Source organism: Nannobrachium achirus (assembly GCF_963921795.1).
Source record: "Nannobrachium achirus genome assembly, chromosome: 8".
Classification (NCBI taxonomy): Eukaryota; Metazoa; Chordata; class Actinopteri; order Myctophiformes; family Myctophidae; genus Nannobrachium; species Nannobrachium achirus.
In genome coordinates, this window is record NC_137817.1 from 53,132,521 (window position 1) to 53,155,061 (window position 22,541).

The following is a 22,541-nucleotide window of genomic DNA, read 5'->3' on the forward strand; positions in this document are numbered from 1 at the left end:
CTCTCTCTCTCTGTCTCTCTCTCTCTCTCTCAGACACAGTGTGGTATGAATCATTGGAACAAAACAGTCCAGAGAGAGAGAGAGACCCATGTGTAGATCTCACCACTCCACACCACAGGGCAGAGGTATCAGAGTAACTCTGAGCCTGATGGCCTCAAACGTCTAATATCTCCCCCAGTACTTCCATGCGGGAGATGCGAGTTCGAATCCCAGGCATTACACACACACACACACACACACACACACACACACACACACACACACACACACACACACACACACACACACACACACACACACACACACACACACACACACACACACACACACACACACACACACTCGCACGTTATCCACTTATAGGAAAGTAAGTGACTTAGACTGGTCTAAGGTTTACAATATGGGGTCAGCCAATGTGGAGAAAGTAACGCAAAATGACCAGGCGATGACTAGTCTCTACTCTTTAGTCACCCCAGCAGAGTAGGGGCGCTTTATGTATATATTCTTCTTTTTCGTGCCTTGCTCAACAGTACTTTTTTTTTCATACTTCTCTGTAACCTTGTAACCTTAAACTGCTGTGCTGCCTCTGGGCGACTGATTTTCCATGCCATGCCATACCTGAAGGCACTCAAGGCACTAACCCTTTTAGGAATTTCAGCCCCTGCCTCTCTAACATTCTCATATCATAACCACCCAAGGAGAGTATGAAAACATGACCAATGATAAAAATAAAAATAAAACTCCCATATCTGCTGGGTGAAGTACAACAAAGTGCAAACACAGCAGCAAGATTCGTAAGCCGCTGTGATAGGGGAAGGATATCAAATGGAACCCAACCACCTTAAAGACCATACAGTATCCCTGCTCTGCCTGCATGTAACCTTGATGCATGAAAACTGTTACACTCCTTTCAGTTGTACATATTTTGTTCTGATTGTGTCGTGTACACTTCTGCTTTGGCAATGTAAACGTATGTTTTCTCATGCCAATAAAGCCCATTGAATTGAATTGATAATTGAAGTGTGTGTTTGTACTGTATGTATGTGTGTATGTGTGTGTGGGGGGGGGGGGGGGGGGGGGAGGTTTGGGTGTGGGGGGTAGTCGCACCTGGATCTCGGGGACGATGGAGCCCCTCTCGGCGCAGGACCCGGCGAAGGCGGTGAGCGGCGCGGGCGCCACGGCGGGTCCGGGCCGGGCGAAGCTGCTCAGGTCGCAGCTTGGGATGTCGTTCTCCTCGTGCCGCATCACCACCGTGTCCATCACCAGGAAGCGTCCCCACGGCAACCACAGCGTGTGCTCCTGCGTGATGAACGGAGCGCGCTCAAAGTGCAGCGCCACCGCCACGCCCCCGTTGGTCACCAGGTCGAAGCTGTGTGGCGGGAGGAAACACGCACGCACGTACGTACACACGCACGCACGCACGCACGCACGCACACACGCACACACACACACACACACACAAACACACACAGAGGCACGAGAAGAGATCAGTGGTGGGTAAAGTACTCAACATGTTTTACTTGGACTTTGCCACTTTTCGACCCATCTTCATATAATAGGTCCTCACTAATGTTCATAATAAAATAGCACCATTTTCTTCTACTCGGTCCAAGTCTCTGAGGAGAGCTGTGGGAAGTTCAGAAATCCATAGTCTTGTGACATCATCATCCCCCCCCCAATATTTAGATTGTTATTATCGCGAGAACAATGGCTTCCACTTTAACATTGCAACCCTCCTCTGAAAAAAAAAAAAAGCTATTTTATCATGAACATTAGTGAGGACCAATTATATGAAGATGGGTAGAAAAATGGTTGTTGAAAAGTCCTCCTTTGTAAAACGTATCGATACTGCAATGTAAAGAAATACTCTGTAAAAAGGAATTGAATTAAAACTTCACTTAAAAATAAAAAAGTTAAAGTAAAAGTACCAAAAGTAGAACGTAGTAACTATGCAGAAGGTCCCCATTTCACAACCAAAGCTGTGTTCATTTTGAAGGCAAATTTAGATTTGTTTTAGCTTTAGTGATAGCATTTTATTTAGTTTTAGTCATATTTTAGTCATCTGAAATGTTTTAGTTTTAGTCTAGTCTATATTTTACACAACTCACAGCCGATCTACAAGCTCACAATGTGTCGCAGGGCGACGCGTTGTGAGCTTGTAGATCGGCTGTTTTCAGAGCGCAACACCCGAGCGCAACCAAACATAACATGACTTGTCTTTTCTGTTCTACTGGTTCTCTTCTCCACCAGTTCCTCGCCAACATTTTTGGCTAGTTATTTCATTTTCGTCAGCGAACACGATGATCCTCTCCCCGGGGAAGAGGAGAGGATCAACGCTGCCCCAGGGCCGACATTCAGAGCCAGTAGCATAAACAGTGTCAACCTGCTGGGATGGATGGTCATTCACACACGCCAGGGGAGGGGGAGGCGTTTAGGCTGTCATATTTTTCAACCTGAAAACGATCAAGCCGACCGCTATTAAAACCCATTTAGGCCTAGAATTATTGAATGCTTTAACCAGTGAAAAATAGCAGATATACAAGCTCACAGCTCGGCACCGAGTGCCGCGCTGTGAGCTTGTAGATCTGCTATTTTTTGAAAAAGTCGTGAAAATGTGTGCAAATCTTTGAATATACAGTATGTATTTTCAAAGCAAACGTTTGTAACTCAAATTTTGCTTCTGGGTGGTCCCAGGAACTAAATATTTTGAGATGGGGGTCCGTGGCCAAATACATATCATTTTGGGGGTCCTTCAAATGAAAAGGTTTGAGAACCACTGACATAGTAGTCTCTCAAGAACAGACTAACTGAGCTCCATTTAAGTGAAAAGGACCTTTTCTTTGACGATGGCTATAGCCAGATAAGATTGCTGACATAGAAACACAGGTTTTTTCAAAAAATCTTAGAAGGATTCAAAAGACACTTATAGAAACGGGTCAAAATTCAAATTTTCAAGATTTTTCAAAAATAGCAGATCTACAAGCTCGAAGCGCGGCACTCGGTGCCGCGCTGTGAGCTTGATTATCTGCTATTTTTCAATAGTTAAAGCATAAAATAATGATACACAATAATGTGAACCCGTTCTAAATGGGTTAACTGCGGTTCTAATCTACGGCTGTGTGCGCACGAGAATTCAAACGCCACACATTACCCACCCCGAGGTTTCTAATTAAGCGCTGCTCTAAGAGATCAAGCGAGTTAACGGTCACCCTAATGACTTAAACGTCAGCATAACGACCCAAACGTTACGACAAATTGAAAAGCCGTGCCGTCGGCGAGGAATAACGCGGCTCTAAACCGCTCAGTTCTTTATCTTCCAGGTGCACCCGCTATAACCCGCCCGGCGACACGCGATGAAGCATGTTCGTTCGACCAATCAAAACGATGACGAGGAGGAATGTCATCATAAGCGGTGGGGTTTTCATTTGGAAGAAATTATCAAATGAGCGGAGAAGCCACGCCTTTAGGTTCAGACGTGGGATAATTTACAGCGACCTCTTCATGACCTACTTTATAAACGTTAAGGATGTCCATAACACCAGAGGCAGTGCCACAGATCACTTTCAACCCAGAGTCAAAACCAACAAAGGGTCAAACTCGTTCTTCTGCTATACCACCAAAATGTGGAAAGCCTTACCGAAGGCCATAAAGGAGTGTGGATCCCTAGCATCCTTTAAAATTGCCCTGAAAAACCACTTACAGGCAGCAGCCGTTCGCAACTGGTAAAGAAAAAAACCTAGCCCAGCCCTACCCTCCCCTGCCCCTTCTTTGTATATACTTACTGTTTGTTTAGACTTACTGTTTTCTTTCTTTTTGTTCTTTCATTTTCTTTTCTTTACATATCTACTGCATAGTACTGTGTTCTAATTTGTCTGTCATTCAATGTTATATGAGATTAAATGGTAGACTTAAATGGTTTCCTGTGGAAATAAGCTTAGTCTTTTCTAGGATCTCCTTTTAGTAGACCTTGTACCAGTGAACTGTACCGTCATGAAACTGTACCTTTTCCTATGCAAACTTCTAATAAAGTCTTCAATCAATCAAACCCCCAAGATTTGAGTATTTGCAGTGCGCTCACTTTTACTTGAGCACAATTTCGAGTACATTTACTTTACTTGAGTATTTACATTTTTCAATAATGTATTTCTACTCTACAGGGGCATATTGTACTTAGTCCGCTACAATTGCTTGACAACTTTAGCAACATGTTACTTTGTAGGCCACGTTCACACACTTAAGGCACATGCCTTGTGCCTTCCACCGTCCAATTCATTCCGTCACGTTTTAACAAGGCAAAACATGCTCTAAGCTTTCTTTTATTTTATTTTATCATTTTTATCCCACGATTTTGTAACCCATTTTCACCCAGTGCCAATTGCCTATGTAATCCTGGGCTCTGCTCTCCCTCTGCCGCGCCTGGGGAGACAACAGACTGACCTCATGCTTCCTTCTATGCATGAGGATCCAAGTTGCTTCTTTTCACCTGACAGTGGCGATTTCCCTTGTTTGGACGTAGCGCGTGGAAGGAACACGTTATTCCAACCAGTTACTTTCCCCTCCATCAGGCGCCCCGGCTGGCCAGGGGGAGGCATTGTTGAGACCAGGATTACTGCATGTTTTTGTGAGGGTATCAACCCTAAGCTTTCTGAGCGATCTAATTCCATTTCTAAATCTCAAAAAAGGTCAAAATGGCCTGTTCAGTCATGCGTGTGTTAAGACTATCCCCACAGAGCGAGCTTGCCTCGTCAAAACACGAAGCTCTGAAAACGATCAGAGGATAGAGCGGATGTGACGCCTACTCCTCTCCACTTCTGTTTCGTCTTTCAGACGCGCAAATGTGTCCTAATATGAGTAAACAATAATCAAAGCGTACATATATAGCGTGCTGCTTATTAGAGATGGACATTCTAAAATGAAATGTAAAGATATTTTTAAAATATATTTCCATACTCTGAACAGCGTTCAGAGATGGTGGAATAGTTGTATGGATACACAAGATTATATATCTATGTATTATTATAATTATTATCTTTAACACAAACCTGTTAAAAAAAACACTTTTATGGGCCTTTGCAGACGAATGATTAAAATGCCCCCCACAACCCCTGAAATTCATACTATAAGTTTCACCTCTACTACCCTTGAGAAGCATACTGTGCGTGCGTGCGTGGTGTGCGTGTGCGTGTGTGTGTGTGCGAGCGTGTGTGTATGTGTGTGTGTGTGCGTGTGTGTGTGTGTGTGTAGAGGAGGGGATATAGTAAAGTGGCCACTGGGTTCATGATGAATATACATCGGCCGCGGCGCCGGCCAATGATTGTTCATCATTCGTATGAGAGGATGGCCAGTTCCCATTGGCAGGGTTAACTCCTTGAGCGTGATGCATTCCCCCCGGGGCTCCGCGGCAGCGCGGGGCCCCAGCCGTAAGGTAGCTTAATAAGGTTTGTCACATGGCTTAAGGCTGTTGTCGTGATTGATAACAGCCAGTGAATCCTCCCATCGATTAGCGTAGCACACCGCCGCCGGAGGCGGGGGTGGTGTCCAGAGGTGTTTCCAGAGTGCAGAGGTGGAAAAAAAGTACTCACATTTTGTACTTAAAGGGGCACTCCACCACTTTTCAACCTATGTTCATATAATTGATCCTCACTCAAAAATAGCTTTTCTTTTTTTTTTTTTCAGAGGAGGGCTGTGGGCAGGTCAGAAACCCATAGTCTTGTGACATCATCAATTGCCAATCCAGCTTATAGAAACTGCAGGCTTTCTATTCCTGAAAAGTTGCAATTTTAAAGTGGAAGCCATTGTTCTCGCGATAATAAAAATCTTTTTTTTTTTTTCAAAAATATTGATAATTCTTTTTTTTGGAAAATGATGATGTCACAAGACTATGGATTCTGAACTTCCCACAGCTCTCCTAGGAGACTTGGACTAAGTAGAAAAAAATTGTGATTTTATCATGACCATTAGTGAGGACCTATTATATGAAGACAGGTTGAAAAGTGGTGAACTACTCCTTTAAGTAAAATTATCAATACTGCACTGTAGATGTTCTCCGATACAAGTAAATGTCCAGAATTCAAAAATGTGCTTGAGTAAAAGTATGAAAGTATTGGCATCAAAATGTGCTTATAGGGGTACCACAAGTAAAAGTACTAAATTTTTGAAAATAGCAGATCTACAAGCTCACATATCGCGACGCGTTGTGAGCTTGTAGATCGGCTATTTTCAAATAGCCAAGGTATGAAATAGGGCTAAAGTGGGTTAATGTGTGTTTTATAATATTATAATTTACACCTGCAAAGTAACTAGTAACTGAAGTGTTCAAATAAGTATAGTGAAGTAAAAGTACAATATTTGAATCCAAGTGTAGTGGAATAGAAGTAAAAGCATTGGAAATTGGAAATACTCAGGTAAAGTTACAAATACCTCAAAAGTGTACTTAAGTAAATGGACGTAGTTACTTTACATCACTGTCCGAGTGCGTGCGTTATAGCCCCGGCAGGGTCTAACGCCGGGTTTGTCACGCACAGACACACGCTGAGCGGGGGTGGGGGGGAGTGGGGTGTGTGGGGGCGGGGAGGGGATCAGGGAATCAAGGGGGACCGGTGACGGATCGCGCCGGCGCAAGGTCATCGCTATCAGGGACCCCCATCAGTTCCAACAACCTCCGCTCGGCGTCGCTGGGAAAACCAAACAACTCTCACAACACAACCCCCCCTGTGCCAAGGGCGCAACAAACACCCAAGGGTGGAACAGACCTTTTGTCCACGGCCTCAGCCAATGAAATCACCCCCTTTCCCCTCCCTCCCGTCCCCCACAAGCTGAGTGGGGTCTTTTTATAGCAGCCGTGGTCCGAGGAGGAAGTGTTGGCAAAAAAAAAAAACGATAGCGGACGCCAGGGACGTGCTGGGCCCCTGATTCAGCCTGGGAAAACGAGTTGGAGAGGCCCTCATTGTGCGCTATATAGAGAGAGATCTCTCTCTATAGCGCTGCTGCTACTCAAAGATTTGTGACAAAGTGACAAGCCAGTGGGCCAATAACAGTTATATTTCATCGTTGTCGGGTGGAAACCTTGTATGTCCAAAACAGTTTGTTAAGTATTTATCATTTTAAAAAAATGATTTAAACTAGTGAAAACAGCCGATCTACAAGCACACAACGCCTCGCGGTGCGAGGCGTTGTGTGCTTGTAGATCTGCTGTTTTCACTATTTTTGTGTAAACAGTTTAATTTTTACTTTTGTGTAAACAGTTACATTTTTCCCTAATGGCCCGGCCTGGACCGGCCAGGAATGAACCGGCCGTTCGGGAGTTGTCCCGCCTTTCCCAATGGCCAGCACGTCCCTGGCACCACTTCACCTGTAATTTGGGGGGAGAGGAGGCTTGTCCCGAGTGGGGGGGCAAGGCCCCGTCCCAGGGGGGGCTCCCTGGATGACCAGGTGCTAATTGGCTCTTAAGAGAGAAGTGCTGTGTGTGTAGCAGCAGCGTGGGCTGCAGTGCCACCGCTCCGGTAGTCACGGGAGGATGGTGGTGATGCAATCTCCCCAGGAGGAGTGCACCGCAGCTGGGTGTTTTTTTACCAAAGAGCCGAGCCGGGTCAGAGTGGCTCGGCTCATACAGCAGCCAGTGGTGGAAAGTAACTAAGGACTATTTATATATTTTATTTTAGAATCTCTAATAAGCAGCACGCTATATCCTATGCTTCAATTATTTCTTTGGTCATATTAGGACAAATAGTGCTGTCGCTTCACAGCTAGAAGGTCCTGGGGTCGATTCCCGCTGGGGACGCTTTGGGTGCATACCCTATAGGTGGGGTTTGGGCGCATACCCTATAGGTGGGGTTTGGGCGCATACCCTATAGGTGGGGTTTGGGCGCATACCCTATAGGTGGGGTTTGGGCGCATACCCTATAGGTGGGGTTGGTGAAAGGGCCTTTCTGTGTGGATTTTGCATGTTCTCCCTGTGTCCCCTTGGGTAGTGTAGTAGATTAGAGATTATCATGATTGATTGTGTGTGACGTTATAGAGTAGATTATGTGTTCATTGATTATATTAATATCTAGCTCTTATGATACATCATTGATACTGGATAGCATGTAAGAGTCTAGATGTCTCACTAGGACTGAGTAGCTATTGTTTTGGTAAAGCCTATCTTGTTATGGTACAGCTCGTCCCAGAGGCCTTGGAGCCACACAGACAACTCTAGCATCTGACCATTCTTCTTGGCAGAACTACTTCACCACTGACCAGAGTGTTAAACTGTACTTCTGTCCATGATATCATGTTACATAAACTTGACCACCACCACAGTAGGTACCCTCACACAACCATGCAAGCTCGCAAGACAACCAGCCATAAAGAAACAGGAAAAAAACTCTTTTAGTTTTCCAGACACGAGAAAAGTTTACCCTGTATAGAACAAGTTGAGTGGGTGGGAGGTGATTTCTTTTTTTTTTAAATAAGCCCTTGGACAATAAAGAACACATCATAAAAACGAGTATAGACAGCTTTCCCATTCCTAAGTGGCTGAGCAGGTGCCTTTCTGATTTCACGCTGCAGCGAGCCTGTTTACAGTGATTGCCGGGGAGTAGCGGGAGACAGGGGCCATGTTTACAGGGGAACACTGGGAGATGGAGTACTGTTTACACACAGGGGCGTCGCACCGAATTTCTGGGCCCCGGGTACAAGCATTCACCGTGGGCCCCCCGTGAACGCTTTAACTATTGAAAAATAGCAGATCTACAAGCTCGCAGCGCGGCACCGAGTGCCGTGCTGCGAGCTTGTAGGTCTGCTATTTTAGAAAAATCGTGAAAAAGTCTTTGAAAGAAAGTCTTTGAAAGAAAGTCTTTGAAATGTTCAATGTTTCTATGTCAGTGGCGCTCAAACCTTTTCACTTGAAGGACCCCCAAAATGATATGTATTTGGCAACGGACCCCCATCTCTAAACATTTAGTTCCAGGGACCTCCCAGAAGCAAAATTTGTCCTACAAATGTTTGCTTAAAAAATACATATATTCAAAGATTTGTACACATTTTCACGACTTTTCAAAAATAGCAGATCTACAAGCTCGCAGCGCGGCACTCGGTGCCGCGCTGTGAGCTTGTACATCTGCTATTTTTCAATAGCTAAAGTATATAGAATAATTAAGGCCCCCTCCACCTTGGGCCCTAGTAACTCAGTCCCACTTCCCCACCCCCCCCTTGTGACGCCCCTGTTTACACACACTGGAGGCTGGGAGGGAGCGGAGGAGCGATGGATGGACCCACGCATGTCGGGGAAAGGGACGGGGGAAAAAAGGAATCACACAAAAACGAGGACGCGGGCGCGCAGCCGCGCATGCCGAAAAGATGGAAGGGGGCGAGCCAGTGCAGCGGAACAGGACGTGAGTCCCCAGAGAGAGAGAGAGAGAGAGAGAGAGAGAGAGAGAGAGAGAGAGAGAGAGAGGAAGATCGCGAGGAGACGAGCGTGAAGATATGTAAACGCATATCGAATGTGAGAGGACGGTGTAGATGATGAGACAGGGATGAGAGAGAGAGAGAGGGAGGGAGGGAGGGAGGGAGGGAGAGAGAGAGAGAGAGAGAGAGAGAGAGAGAGAGAGAGAGATTTTTGCATGAAGCAGGAGGCGGATCGACATAAACATGGAGGGAACGAGAGAGAGACTAGCAGGGGCGTCAATTGGGTATGGCAGGGGTATGCAGCTGCCATACCCTGGGTCCAGGGGGGAAATAAAAGTTACTTTTAAATATAAATCCATGAATGTCTCTTTGTCTATCTGTGCTGGTTATTATGGTGTTAAATTACAGTAAAATAACTACAAATGCAACATTTTACTAAATGGTCACTTTAACAAGGTATTATAATTTTATTCTCCACACTTAAGTTGTATTCTTTCCATCTTGACAACGTGGTATATTCCCAGGTTCCACAGGTCAGCTGCACAGGTGCAATGCATTATTGTTAACTGTGGCACATTTACAACATGCCAAGTTTAGCTGCACTTGAACAACCGTTCCAGGCTGCCATATCCAGCCCAAGAAACCGTAGAAACCCGGGGGAAAAAAACTGACAAAACCTATTTTTTTTTTCCTGATGAGGACTCCCATCTTTGCCATACCCTAGCTTTTGCTGAACTGACGCCACTGAAAGAGAGGGGGAAAAAAGGGAATGATCGACCTAGCAGCAAGGATGCAGGCTTTTAGGGCGTCAGTGACTTATGTTGGTGCTGGGGGGGTGGGCTGGGGCTGGGGGGGGGTCTGGAAGAGCAAACACAAAACCACAGCTATGCTGTGATGGAGGATCTCGCCTCGGCAACAAGGATCTTCCCTGACTTCTAAGAGGAATGTTTTGTGTACTGTACAGTAAGCTTTGTGTACATTGTACAACCCAGATCCATACATGAGAAACCCATTCTGAAAACCCACTCTGTCACGGAAGCTGCGGTCTGCAGACTTGGACCTCCTCTCTGTCCCCATTGCAAACAAGAAAACCTTAGGCGACAGAGCCTTCAGGGTGGCAGCCCCCACCCGGTGGAACTCTCTACCATTGGATATTTGCCATGCTCCAACACTGGACTCTTTTAACACAACGGAAGCCAAGGTTTCTAACATTTCTAGCTGTTGCTGGCGCCGCCGTCCACTTACACTTTATTTTGAAGAGCCTCGGAAGCTTTGTGCGTGTGCACGTGAGTGTCCGCTGACGATTGAGGAAGATAATCCATTTGTTTACAAACGCTTGCAAAACTAAAATCCAAACCGCGGGGCCGACCATCGCGGTAAAGTGTCGCAGTGAAAACAAACAGATCTCTGCTTCCCTGGCGTTCTTTGCACCTTATTCAGAGATAAAGCCCTTTTTATGTTTCAGCATAGAATAGTGTATGCAGCCTATAGAAGATCCATTTTGTTTCTGTGCGAGCCACGTTATGACATATGGACCAGGGTCTTTCACAGGTAACACAACATGCGCGCAGCAGCACGCTGCACAGTTAACCCCTTGTCTCGTTTCTCAACGAGACAACTTAGTTTTGGCTCAGTGACCTCCAGTGGCCGTATCTCGTTACTGAACGAGTTTGGCTCCATGGGTGTTAACTCAGTCGGTGCCATATTTAAAGTGGGATGACCTCTTATATTGCCGGTTCGCCAACAAAGGGTTAAAAAAATAGTGTGCACGCTGGTGCACACATTCGTGCACAGATCATGCACTATGCATGTGCATGCTTTTCACAGCTTTCAAACAAAAAAATCCGCTTGGAAATCCGTTCAGGCATTCAGGAGAAAGGAGCCCTTATGTTTTCTTCAAATGTAAACAAACATGGCTGCCATGTTTGAAAGATGGGGTTGGTATGGGGGTTAAACATGCAATTTCGCGATCGCGATCATGCCTAGTACACTGTTGGAGGTCCAACATTTTTTTTTTCAAAAAAAAAAATTTCAAAATTTTTTTTTTTTTCTTTTATTATAAAAAAAAAAAATCACACTCGTGTGAACTGAGCGGTGGTGTGTGTGTGTGTGTGTGTGTGTGTGTGTGTGTGTGTGTGTGTGTGTGTGTGTGTGTGTGTGCAACAGCGCCCCTCCCTTAACATGTGTGGTCAGAAAAGGTTACTGCAGGGCCAGGCTACGGACACGGAGACATACATACAGACAGACAAACAGACAAACAGACAGACAGACAGACCCACACACACGGCCACGTATAGGAGCGTTGTGACCACCGCTAAAAAAAGACGTTCAGAAGACGTCTGGCAGGGAGGTCCATAGTGAAAAAGACGTTTTAAAGACGTTTTTATCATAGAAACTTCTTTTTTGGCAGGGTATGAGTTTTTAAGGCTGCATTGAAAAGACACCTATTCAGGCTTATGGCAATTCATTTTCGTTTAGTTGTTTGTATAGAGTTTTTGTAAAGCGCCTTGAGTTTATGACGCATCGCAATGCATTGTGAGCTTTTGATCGGCTATTTTCAAATGTCCGAAATGTATACAGAGCTGAAGTGGATGTTTTGTAATAAAAATAAAAATCTAAAAAGTAACTAACATTGTCAAATAATTGTAGCAGAGTAAAAGTACAATATTTGCCTCTGAGATGTAGTGCAGCAGAAGTAAAAGTACAGAAAACTGGAACACTCTAGTAAAGTATAGCACTGGAAACACTCCAGTAAAGTACAGCTACAAATACCTCAACATTGTACTTAAGTACAGTTCTTAAGTAAATCTACTTGGGTTAGTTACTTTACCCCACTGCTGATGCTTAATGCTTCATATGCTTTATTCATTATTCTGATTCTACTTGATGGACAGAGAATACATGCAGCGACCTCCTGCTGTGCAGTGTGCACTGCACCCCTTCCACTGTCTTCGCTGCACGATGTTCGTGCCAAGACAACTTGTCAGAAGTCTCCCGAAGAGAGGGAGCTACAGTATGCAGGAGGACAACTGAGGCTTCAACCACATCATCACATGGCGTGATTTCCATCCCTCTGACGGGATGAAAGGAGGACTATAATAAAATGATGAGAGTGTCAGAAAGAATGGTCTGGTGAATGGTCTTATATATCGTCGTTGTCGGGTGGAAACCTTGTATGTCCAAAACCGTTCGTTTTGTATTTATCATCTATAAAATGTACTAAACTAGTGAAAACAGCAGTTTTCACTAGTTTTGTGCGACAGTCTTGTATGATGAAGCAGGGCTTTGCTTTACCAAAAGACGTACACATTTGAAACTTGGAGATACGAGGTTTCTGCCCGACAGTGACGATATTGATATATTAAATAAATATATCTTATTATTATGAACACATTGAATGCCGTTGATTAAATAATTATTTAATCACAGAGTGCCACTGTATTTTATTGTATTTTTTACCATATTTCGGAGACTCGGAGTAAAAGTAATCTGAGTAAATGTAATCCGAGTATTTCCGGTATTTCCATGCAATCGTATTTTCTTTCACTCAGAAAAGTGACATCAGTGCTTTTGTAACGGCCGGTTGCAAAGCGCTTGTTTTAAACATGAAAGTGATCTGGAGTTAGATTACGAGATGCATCCACTTTCGTGAATCTCTTTTCTTTTCAAATCTTTTTTATTAAGGTACAATGTCACAATGAGGCAGGTACACACATAGTGATGGCACCCCAAATCACATTCCAATCACAATAATCATTGGTACAAAATATCACAAGATCTGAGGCGATCACGGTACGTACACATTCAGTTGTAAGGAAAAGAAACCCTGCCCTTAAAAGATAATAAAAGAAAACATTTTTTCCCATATACCCAATTTAGTGTCAAGCCAATTCCCCCATCCCCATACTCTACGTTAGACCTATCCCTGCTAATCCCCACAGTAGTCATTGGGAGGGTAAAGACAACAACGGGTCTCCTCCGATACCCGATCCGTCATGCCACCATCTTCTTTTCACCTGACATTAAGGAGCTTCACCAGGGGGGCGTAACGCATGTGGAGGTACACGCTATCCTCCCCGGTTCCACCCCTCTCTGAACAGGCGCCCTGACCACTGTGGGAACCATTAATGCAGAGACAAATTCTCACTTTCGTGAATCTCATAACACTGGCTCGTGCAACTGGGCTTCCTGGTCACGTTATCTCCCGTTGCATTTTGGGAGTGTTTCTCTGCAGCCGCGGCTGCCCCAGACAGCGAGCTACCGTTTAATACAAAACCCTATCAGCCACGTCGAACACGCGTCGTCAGCACCCGGTGAGTAAAGGTCATGTTGATCATTTTAAAAACGTAAAGAGCATGACAATTACAAGTAGAGCGTATTTCTGATGGTAAACACCATCATAAACAACTGTCACAATCCTCAGATATTACACCACCATGAAGGCTATTATCCTTAAACCTCCCAACCTACTGTTTCTCAGCCATGCCCACAGGCCTCAACTCTGTCTCTGGGTCCACTAGTCTTGGGGCTTTACCACCATATGGCCATTATCCACCACTCTAGCATGACATCCCACTTTATGTGCTGTGGTTACAAAGCAAAGAGTGTCAAACTGGATATGTGTAGTATGAGGATTGTACTCCAGAAAATCGGATTCAATTCAATTCAATTCAATTCAATTCAATTCAATTCAATTCAATCCAAAGGAACTTTATTGCCATGAGATAAAATATGTTTGCATTGCCAAAGCAAGTGTCAAAAACAAGCTAAAACAAACGAGGTAAAGTCCCCTTGACTGCCTTAAACATGGTATTGTAATGAACCCAAAATCTTCCTCCAAGCTGCAACCCTTTTTTCAGCTGTGCTCCTGAAATTGTCTGGTACGAAGAGTCCAGGACAAAGCATCCCGAAGCGTAGCCTACATCTGGTCTACAACTTGGTAGCAACTAACAAGTTGGCACAAATTGCTCAAATTTTTTTGTTCGCCCAGGGTCACATTGGCCAAGATTCGCACAGTTTGCAGGACGTGTAATGAAATTAACTCATAAATAGCACGGCTCATTTCTCACTTGGTTTGATTTCTTTTTGAATACAATTGTATTATGACCAATCTGTATGGTATTTATGTAAAATACAATAATACAATATAACTAACACAACTGCAGTAGCTTTAGTTGGTCTATCTGCACTTCTGATCTGCAAATCCCATGCAGCCTAAGAGTGCCTTCAAGCTACCTAACGTAATTCATTATACCACATGTTTTTTATTTTCTTTGTTTTGCACTATAGGAAAGGCATCTATTCATACATACTATATCTAAATGCATACTATATATATATATATATATATATATATATATATATATATATCAGAGGTCGCGCTAGGATTTTTAACAGCCGGTCACCGTGACCGGCATGATTAAAATTTATCGGACATCTGATAAAAATACCGGACATAATAATTATAATGCATGGATGACAAGCAGGTGCAAAAACATAGCCAAAAACAACAGTTTAAGTCCTGTTGTATAGTTGGGACTGAACAAATTGAATGTAAAGGAGTAGTAGGCTGTACAAAAAACATACAGCTTCATCTTGCATAAGGGAATTAATTTATATTGGACTATTCTCACGCAGGCTCAGGCTGTGTGTTTGCACTGCATGGTTTCATAACAAGTTGTTTCTGTTGCATCGAGGCTAACACATGTACAGAATAATGAGAAATATTCTGAAAGTGAGGTCTGCACAAATGTTTCATAGGTTGATAGATTCATCTGTCCATAAATTAATCAATTATAGACTACTCACTGCTATGGTCGAGTGGTCACGATGTCCATGCATCTCTTATATGCAACTTTGGGAAGGTTGTAAAGGCTTTGGTGGTGATCTTGTACAGTTTCCATAACATCTCCTCATAAAGAACGTCAATCGAGTGTATAAAGTTTGTTTTATATGGGTTGTTAGTTGTCCTGCGTGTCTTCCATAATTCCCGTGGGTGCACGTTGCAAGATGACGCTGAAATGGACTGCTGTCTTCTCTCTCCCCCAGCACCCGTTCGCAAATTAATGTAGGCTAAACAGTTCTGATAATACAACTTATTTTGACTGTCCATTCATGTATAACTTAAACTGCGCGGGGTATTCCAAACCAATGCAGCTCACAGATTTTAGCGACATCATAACCGACAACTAGGGCCAACCCAGCAACAACTATCATTTCCTGTCTTACCTTCACAATAAAGTGTCTGCCGCGTACCTCCCAATGCAGCTTATTTCACATTGGTTATTATTAACAGGAAAAAGTGTAGCTTAACCCGTGTGTTTTTGTGCAACCAAACTAACGTGCATGTGAGAGTGATGAGGGAGAGAGAGAGAGAGAGAGAGAGAGAGAGAGAGAGAGAGAGAGAGAGAGAGAGAGAGAGAGAGAGAGACATTGAGAAAGAGAGAGAGAGAGAGAGAGAGAGACATTGAGAAAGAGAGAGAGAGAGGGATTTGCGGTGATATTAATGAACTGCCGTGTCATTTTCAATCGGTCCTTATGTCCGATGAGGTTTATATTTTCCGGTCTTTGTCATTAAAAATCGGTCAAATCCGGCAATTCCCGGTCTAACGCAATCTCTGATATATATATATTAGACTACACAAATAGCCTTCCAAAAAGTACCGCCCCCTTCTCTAGGGGGCCCAATAGGCAATGATTCCCTTTGTGACATAAACAAGGGCCTGTGACATACACAAGGGCCCTGAGTACCGTTCAGACACGCCCATTCAGAAAATCATTGAAATGAAAGGCAAGGTTTAGAGCTAATGAATGGGGTTTGTTTTGGGCTGGAAGAGACACTGGGAAGACAAAAAAACAAACAAGAAAGAAATGAAAAATGTGAAATTCATGGTGGGGCCCCTTTAAGTAAAAACATCAGAGTTCCATCACTGCTAGTTACACAGCCCCAGGCTACTGATCACTCTGGCAGATTGCAGCGGTGAAAGTGAGTTGTTTCATCATTGCCATAACAAAGTTTCCCCTCCTAATTGCACACCTTGTGCCCAAACCAAGATTTAAATGACACATTATCTCACTTAGGACTCCCACTAAATCTATCACAGTCAAATGAATAGCGGGCCATCTGTATACTGAGTTTCGCTGCCACTGTGCGAGCTGCGTTCTACTGGCATATTTCACTATTTTCGCCTCCCCCACTTCAATTGATGCATATAAAACTCGGCAGTCTACCAGCAGGGCTTTGTTTGATTTCGCTGGGAATCGAGCCAAAGGAGCTCCCAAATTGGTCCAAATGAAAGCACACAAGCCGATCGATGTGGGACACATTTGGGGATGGAGAGACTGCTGCGAGCCATGCCGGCATTAGGGGTTTGGCACATAAACCTCACAGTAATACCTGTATACTCTATGCAGCTTAAGAGATATCTTTAAAAGGAAAAGGTAGTGGATTTGCACTCTATAACCCAATACAATTCGATAACTGAAATGTGGTGTAGGTACAGTATATGTGCCTTAACATTATAGAACCAAAGTGGTTGAAATATCCTCACACCACTAAAATACTTTTTAGACCTTTTTAATACCTAAAAAAGAAGGGGGGAAAAAACCTGATAATTACTGCATCAAAAGTAAACTACTATTCATTTAAAACTGATCGTTGTAATATGAGATACTTTAATGGTTTCCTGTGGAAATAAGCTTAGTCTTTTCTAGGATCTCTTAGGATCTTTTAGTAGACCTTGTACCAGTGAACTGTACCGTCATGAAACTGTACCTTTTTCTATGCAAAATTCTAATAAAGTCTTCAATCAATCAATCAATCAATCAATCAATCAATCAAACATTGGCCAAATTGTCAAATTATTTAGAAAAAGAGGGTGATAAATAAATAAATAGTCAGTCTACAAGCTCACAACGCCTCTGCTATTTTCACAGTATTTATCTGTGGAACTGAAATTGTAATGCCTCAATTGCCTATACATTCCAAGACAGTGCTAACCCTAACTCTAACCCTAACCCTAACTAACCCAAATATTATTATTTTGGTCACGGACTGAAAAGGTTGAGAACCACTGATATAGCCTAATATGGTCATTTATTAATACATTTTTCTGCCAATGAGGGAGTTTACAATGGTTTTACAGTACAATACAGGTATATGCCACAAACCATTGTTTTTGCCGCTCAATAAAAAAGTCACAAACAAAAAAGCGTAATCGTTTCTAAAAGCTGTTAAGTGTGTTACATTAGGGCGTTATGTCATCCTACAATAACGTTGCAAGAGCACCGTGAGGTGATGCAAGGAAGGAAGGATCTTTCACAGCACGCATGCCAGCCCCATTTCCTTCTGTTTTTCCAATAAATAGCTCATCTTGTTTCTAGTGCATTTTAGCAGAGTCTTCCTCTCACACTTCACATTGTGATGGCTCTTATTGACTGTCTGAGTGAAACTGCATTTCAACAACACATCATCTGACTGTAAATAGACTGGAGGATGGCAGACTTTTCACACCGAGGTTATAATAACCAACCACCCTGCAGTGTCTACTGTCTATGGCAGGTATACTGTACTGCAGGGGTCTGCTTGTAGATCTGCTATTTTTGGCTAAAGTTCTCCTCAGAATAGGGATGTGAGGGTTCAAGTTGTTCATTTAAAAGAATGATCCTATCGCACAAAGATTTGGAGGACCCCCTGAAGTAACTCTGAGGACCCCCTGTTGAAGACTCTTGCTGTACTGTGCTTTACTTTATTTTGTATGAGGGAGAAATTACGAGTACTTCAGAATGGAACAGTGTGTGTATGCTCTCCATAAGAGCATACACGGCCGCCTGAGAGTTAGTGTCGAAGAGTCCTTGAGCAAGACACTGAACCCCTCATTGCTCCCGATGAGCAGGTTGGTGCCTTGCATGGTTTCCTCTGCCATCAGTGTCATCAGCGCCTTGGATAAAGGCGCCACATAAAAGCACCATTTAGCATAAGAGATCAAGTCTAAAGAACTTATTTAACTTAAAAAAAAGAAAAAAAAATCTGTTATACACTGCATCCTATACTACTGTATACAGTACCCTACTATGTAGTACTAAATATTAGTGTGTGTGTGTGTGTGTGTGTGTGTGTGTGTGTGTGTGTGTGTGTGTGTGTGTGTGTGTGTGTGTGTGTGTGTGTGTGTGTGTGTGTGTGTGTGCGTACCTTCCGTCCTGCCTGGTGATGGTGTAGCCATAGGAGGGGTTGTTGATGAAGCTGATGTTGACCCCCACCAGCGGCGTCCCGTCCGAGGTCACCACCTGTCCACGGATCACACAGGCGTGGCTGCGTGGGAGAGAGAGAGAGAGAGAGCTTGTAGATCGGCTATTTTCATCTTGCAACCAAGAGCAAAATCAGGCATTGTTACACCAAATACAATTTGGCCGACAAAATATTACGATATTTAGTCAACCAAAATCTAGACCAAAATGTATTAAAAATTCTATGCATAACTATGCATAAAAAAAAAATGCTCTCAAAATTTACACTGGCGTAGAAAAGCGATCCGAGTACAGAGCCAACTCAGGTTCCAAGTTTACTACAGTAACTCTTGCTGTACCTGTGAAAACCATAAGATCATCCAGGAAAAAAGTAGCCTGGAACCAGATCAATCCGCCTGAGCAAAAAAAAATTGCCCTTGGAGAATATGGGTCTGGCCCCGCTCAATTGTGAATCCATTTCCTCTCCCCCAAAATTTGGGGGAACCAATTAGGGCCCAGCATTGTTCTAACCAATCATGTCCAGAGACATTTTTTTAACCCACCCCTTGGAAATGAAATTTCTGCCCGCGAGTCCTGACTAATGTCCAACACGCAGTGAGGAATAAGTATGAGCAACGACCAGGCTAGGAAGAAAGCACCTAGACTGCCGTGGACAATCCGCCCACAGCGTGGGGATAATATAACGCACGTGGAAGTTTCCCAAGGAAAGACGGAAGGAATAAACACGAGCGACAGTGACAGGCAAACAGAACGACGCGGTAGACAAGCGAATAACGTGGGCGCGGGACGGGACGGGGCGCCTCTCGAGGCCCCTCCCTTCCTTCCTTCCTCCCTTCCATCCATCCATCGCCGGTAGAAGGATAATGAGACGACGAAGGCTTCGCTTTGCCTTGGTCGCTAATTAAAAAAGACAAACACAAAGGCAGGATTTATCTTTTCCATTATGGCATTCAAAGAGACAGAGAGAGAGAGAGATGGAGAGAGAGGGGAAACGACGGGCAGGAGGAGGGAGGATAGCTGGTTATCAGGTCCTCGACAGATCGGCGCTCTGACATGGGTGCACCCCGCCACGCACCGCATAAATTACACCCAAGCATCAGTCTCTTCGTCAATCGATAGCGGGAACTCGTCCAAAATCGGGAGCACGGGGTGGGGGGGGCTAACTGCGCCCGACGAGCCCGAGACCTTGTCGCGTCGCCGCTCCTTCCTTGTGGAGTCGCGCCCCTCGTCATTAGCGCCGTTCAAGCTGGCGCGTGGTCAGCATTTGTTTCTGTGGTGGTGTGCAAATAAATGTTACGGGGGAAAAAAAGAAAACTCTCACGACGAAGTCCCCAAACGAATGTTTCACTGCCAACCTGCGGTTCCATTGCACCCATGGCTATTTTAGATGCATTTGGGTCTTAAACCGTTAAGGCCAGAGAATGCATCTAGCGTCACTTGAGATTTGAACCGCTTTAACCAGACTTTTATATTTTAGCTATTCAAAAATAGCAGATGTACAAGCTCGCACCACGGCACCGAGTGCCGCGCTGCGAGCTTGTAGAGCTGCTATTTTTTAGAAAAATCGTGATAATTTGTGCAAATCCTTGAATATATATTTTTCAATGCAAACTTTTGTAACTGAAATCTCTGCTGCTGTGGGGGTCCCTGGAACAATATATTTTGAGACGGGGGTCCGCAGTCAAATACATATAACTCTAGGGGTCCTTGACATGAAAAAAGTCTGAGAACCACCAAACACTGATGATAGGAACATGAGTAAAAAAAAAAAAAAAAAAAAAAGTTTGATGACATTTATAGAATCTGGTCAATATATTCAAAGACTTGCACAAATTGTCATGATTTTTTTTTTCTTTCTTCAAAAATAGCAGGAAAAAAAGAAAACTCTCACGACGAAGTCCCCAAACGAATGTTTCACTGCCAACCTGCGGTTCCATTGCACCCATGGCTATTTTAGATGCATTTGGGTCTTAAACATTTGCCACGCACTGGAAACAATTAACACTGGCATGTTAGTGGCTGCCCTCAACATGTCCTTACCAGAGGCAAGAGCACTCACCCCAAACAATGTCCCAGGTCCCCTGGAACCCACTTTTTATGTTAATTAGGCCGGGTCCCCTTCACAAGACCTTGGCTATCCAACACTGCTCTGTAAACAAGCAAGGAGATACTGCTCCGAATCCCCCCCCCCCCCCCCCCCCCAACACACAGCCACAAAGATCCATCTGGGTGCATTTACATAGAATTACCAGCAACGTTAACCCAGGCGTTGGGCCTGGCCGCCTGCGATTAATCATTCATGCCGGGCAGTTTATTTTAGAAATTTCTTATTTTCAAAAAGGGCAACCATCCACATTCTCTCGTCTCTCTTCTTTAGGATGGGAAACCGTGAAAGTGGAACTATCTCCTCTCTCCCAGCCTCTGTGTGTGAGCCCGCACGGGGTGAGCGATTCCTCGCTGTCAAGACAAATGATTTAAATATTGACATCAAACATGGCAGAGAGAGAGAGAGAGGGAGAGAGAGAGAGAGAGAGAGAGAGGGGAGAGAGAGAGAGAGAGAGAGAGAGAGAGAGAGAGAGAGAGGGAGCGGTGGAGGATGCGTGAAGCTGTCAACCCCCTCCCCACCCCACCCCACCGGACACCCTCCAGCAGGGGCGTCACAAGGGGGAGGGGAGTGGGACTGAGTTACTAGGGCCCAAGGTGGAGGGGCCTGTCTTTAGCTATTGAAAATAGCAGATATACAAGCTCACTGCGAGCTTGTAGATCTGCTATTTTTGAAAAGTTGTGAAAATGTGTGCAGATATAGGCTAGCCTATGTATTTTTAAGCGAACATTTGTAACTCAAATGTTGCTTCTGGGTGGTCCCTGGAACGAAATATTTTGAGATGGGGGTCCGTGGCCAAATACATATAATTTTGGGGGTCCTTCACATGAAAAAGTTTGAGCACCACCGACTTAGAAACGTAGGTTTTTCAAAACACATTTTCACGATTTTTCAAAAATAGCAGATCTACAAGCTCGCAGCGCGGCACTCGGTGCCGCGCTGTGAGCTTGTATATCTGCTATTTTTCAATAGTTAAAGCACAAAATAACGTAGTGAATCCTCGTACCCAGGGCCCAGAATTTGGTGCGACGCCCCTGCCCCTCCAGGCCCATGAGAGACTTCCCGACTAGGAGGATATGGATGTGACTCACAAAGTCAAAAAATAAAACTTCAGAAATGTCTCGAACCCTACGGTTCGTGGTGTGCCATCTGGAGTTGACAGCGAGGACAAGCGGAAGGACGTTCGTTACGTCCCCGGGAAAGAAATGTGTCACCACCGGTCCGTCCATGCACCTAGATTTGAGATTAAATTATTCTGCGATATCCACTACGAACCATGTACTTCAGAGCAAGCCGCGTTGGTATTTAAAGGGACCGTGATGATGAGACCCCTAAAGGCTGATTTAGTAGTTTGTTTTCCTGTGGAGGTGTAAAATTGGCAACACAGCTGCAGCAAAAAAATGCAAAGATTGCAAACATAAGGCCCTTTTCCACTGCAAAGAGGAACCAGAACTTTCCAGAACCTGAACCAAATTTTTTGGTTCTGGTTTTGTTTCCATTGCGCATGGCCCGGTTTCAGACAAGGTTCAAGGTTTAGGTCCTGCTCCTGAGGTAGAACTAAACTTGAGTTCTGGGAACCTATGGGCGGGGCCAGCAGCGCTGCTGCTCTCAATTCTCCCTTTTGCAAATCCCGCCCCATTCTGCCCTGTTACTATGATGGGACATTTGACCCTGGGCAGATTGTTTTTATAGTGGCAGTGAATGGGATTTTTTTTTTTTTTTATAGCCTCATTACAGCTATATAAAGTACCAAAAAAAACACATCTACGTGATATTAATAAAAAGGGAAGAAAAAGGTACAGTA

At 44.2% G+C, this 22,541-nt stretch overlaps 1 protein-coding gene across 6 annotated transcripts in view; it reads right to left on the minus strand.

Annotated features, from left to right (window-relative positions):
- Positions 1-22,541, minus strand: part of tenm4 (teneurin transmembrane protein 4) — a gene marked incomplete at both ends in the record, with an annotated part of 418,773 nt that overhangs the window by 158,815 nt on the left and 237,417 nt on the right. For all 6 annotated transcript variants that reach the window (XM_080731250.1, XM_080731249.1, XM_080731248.1 and 3 more), the window contains 2 exons: positions 1,108-1,369; positions 18,578-18,697. In XM_080731250.1, coding sequence (XP_080587376.1) covers positions 1,108-1,369; positions 18,578-18,697 — 382 coding nt within the window. The remainder of the gene's footprint in view (positions 1-1,107; positions 1,370-18,577; positions 18,698-22,541) is intronic.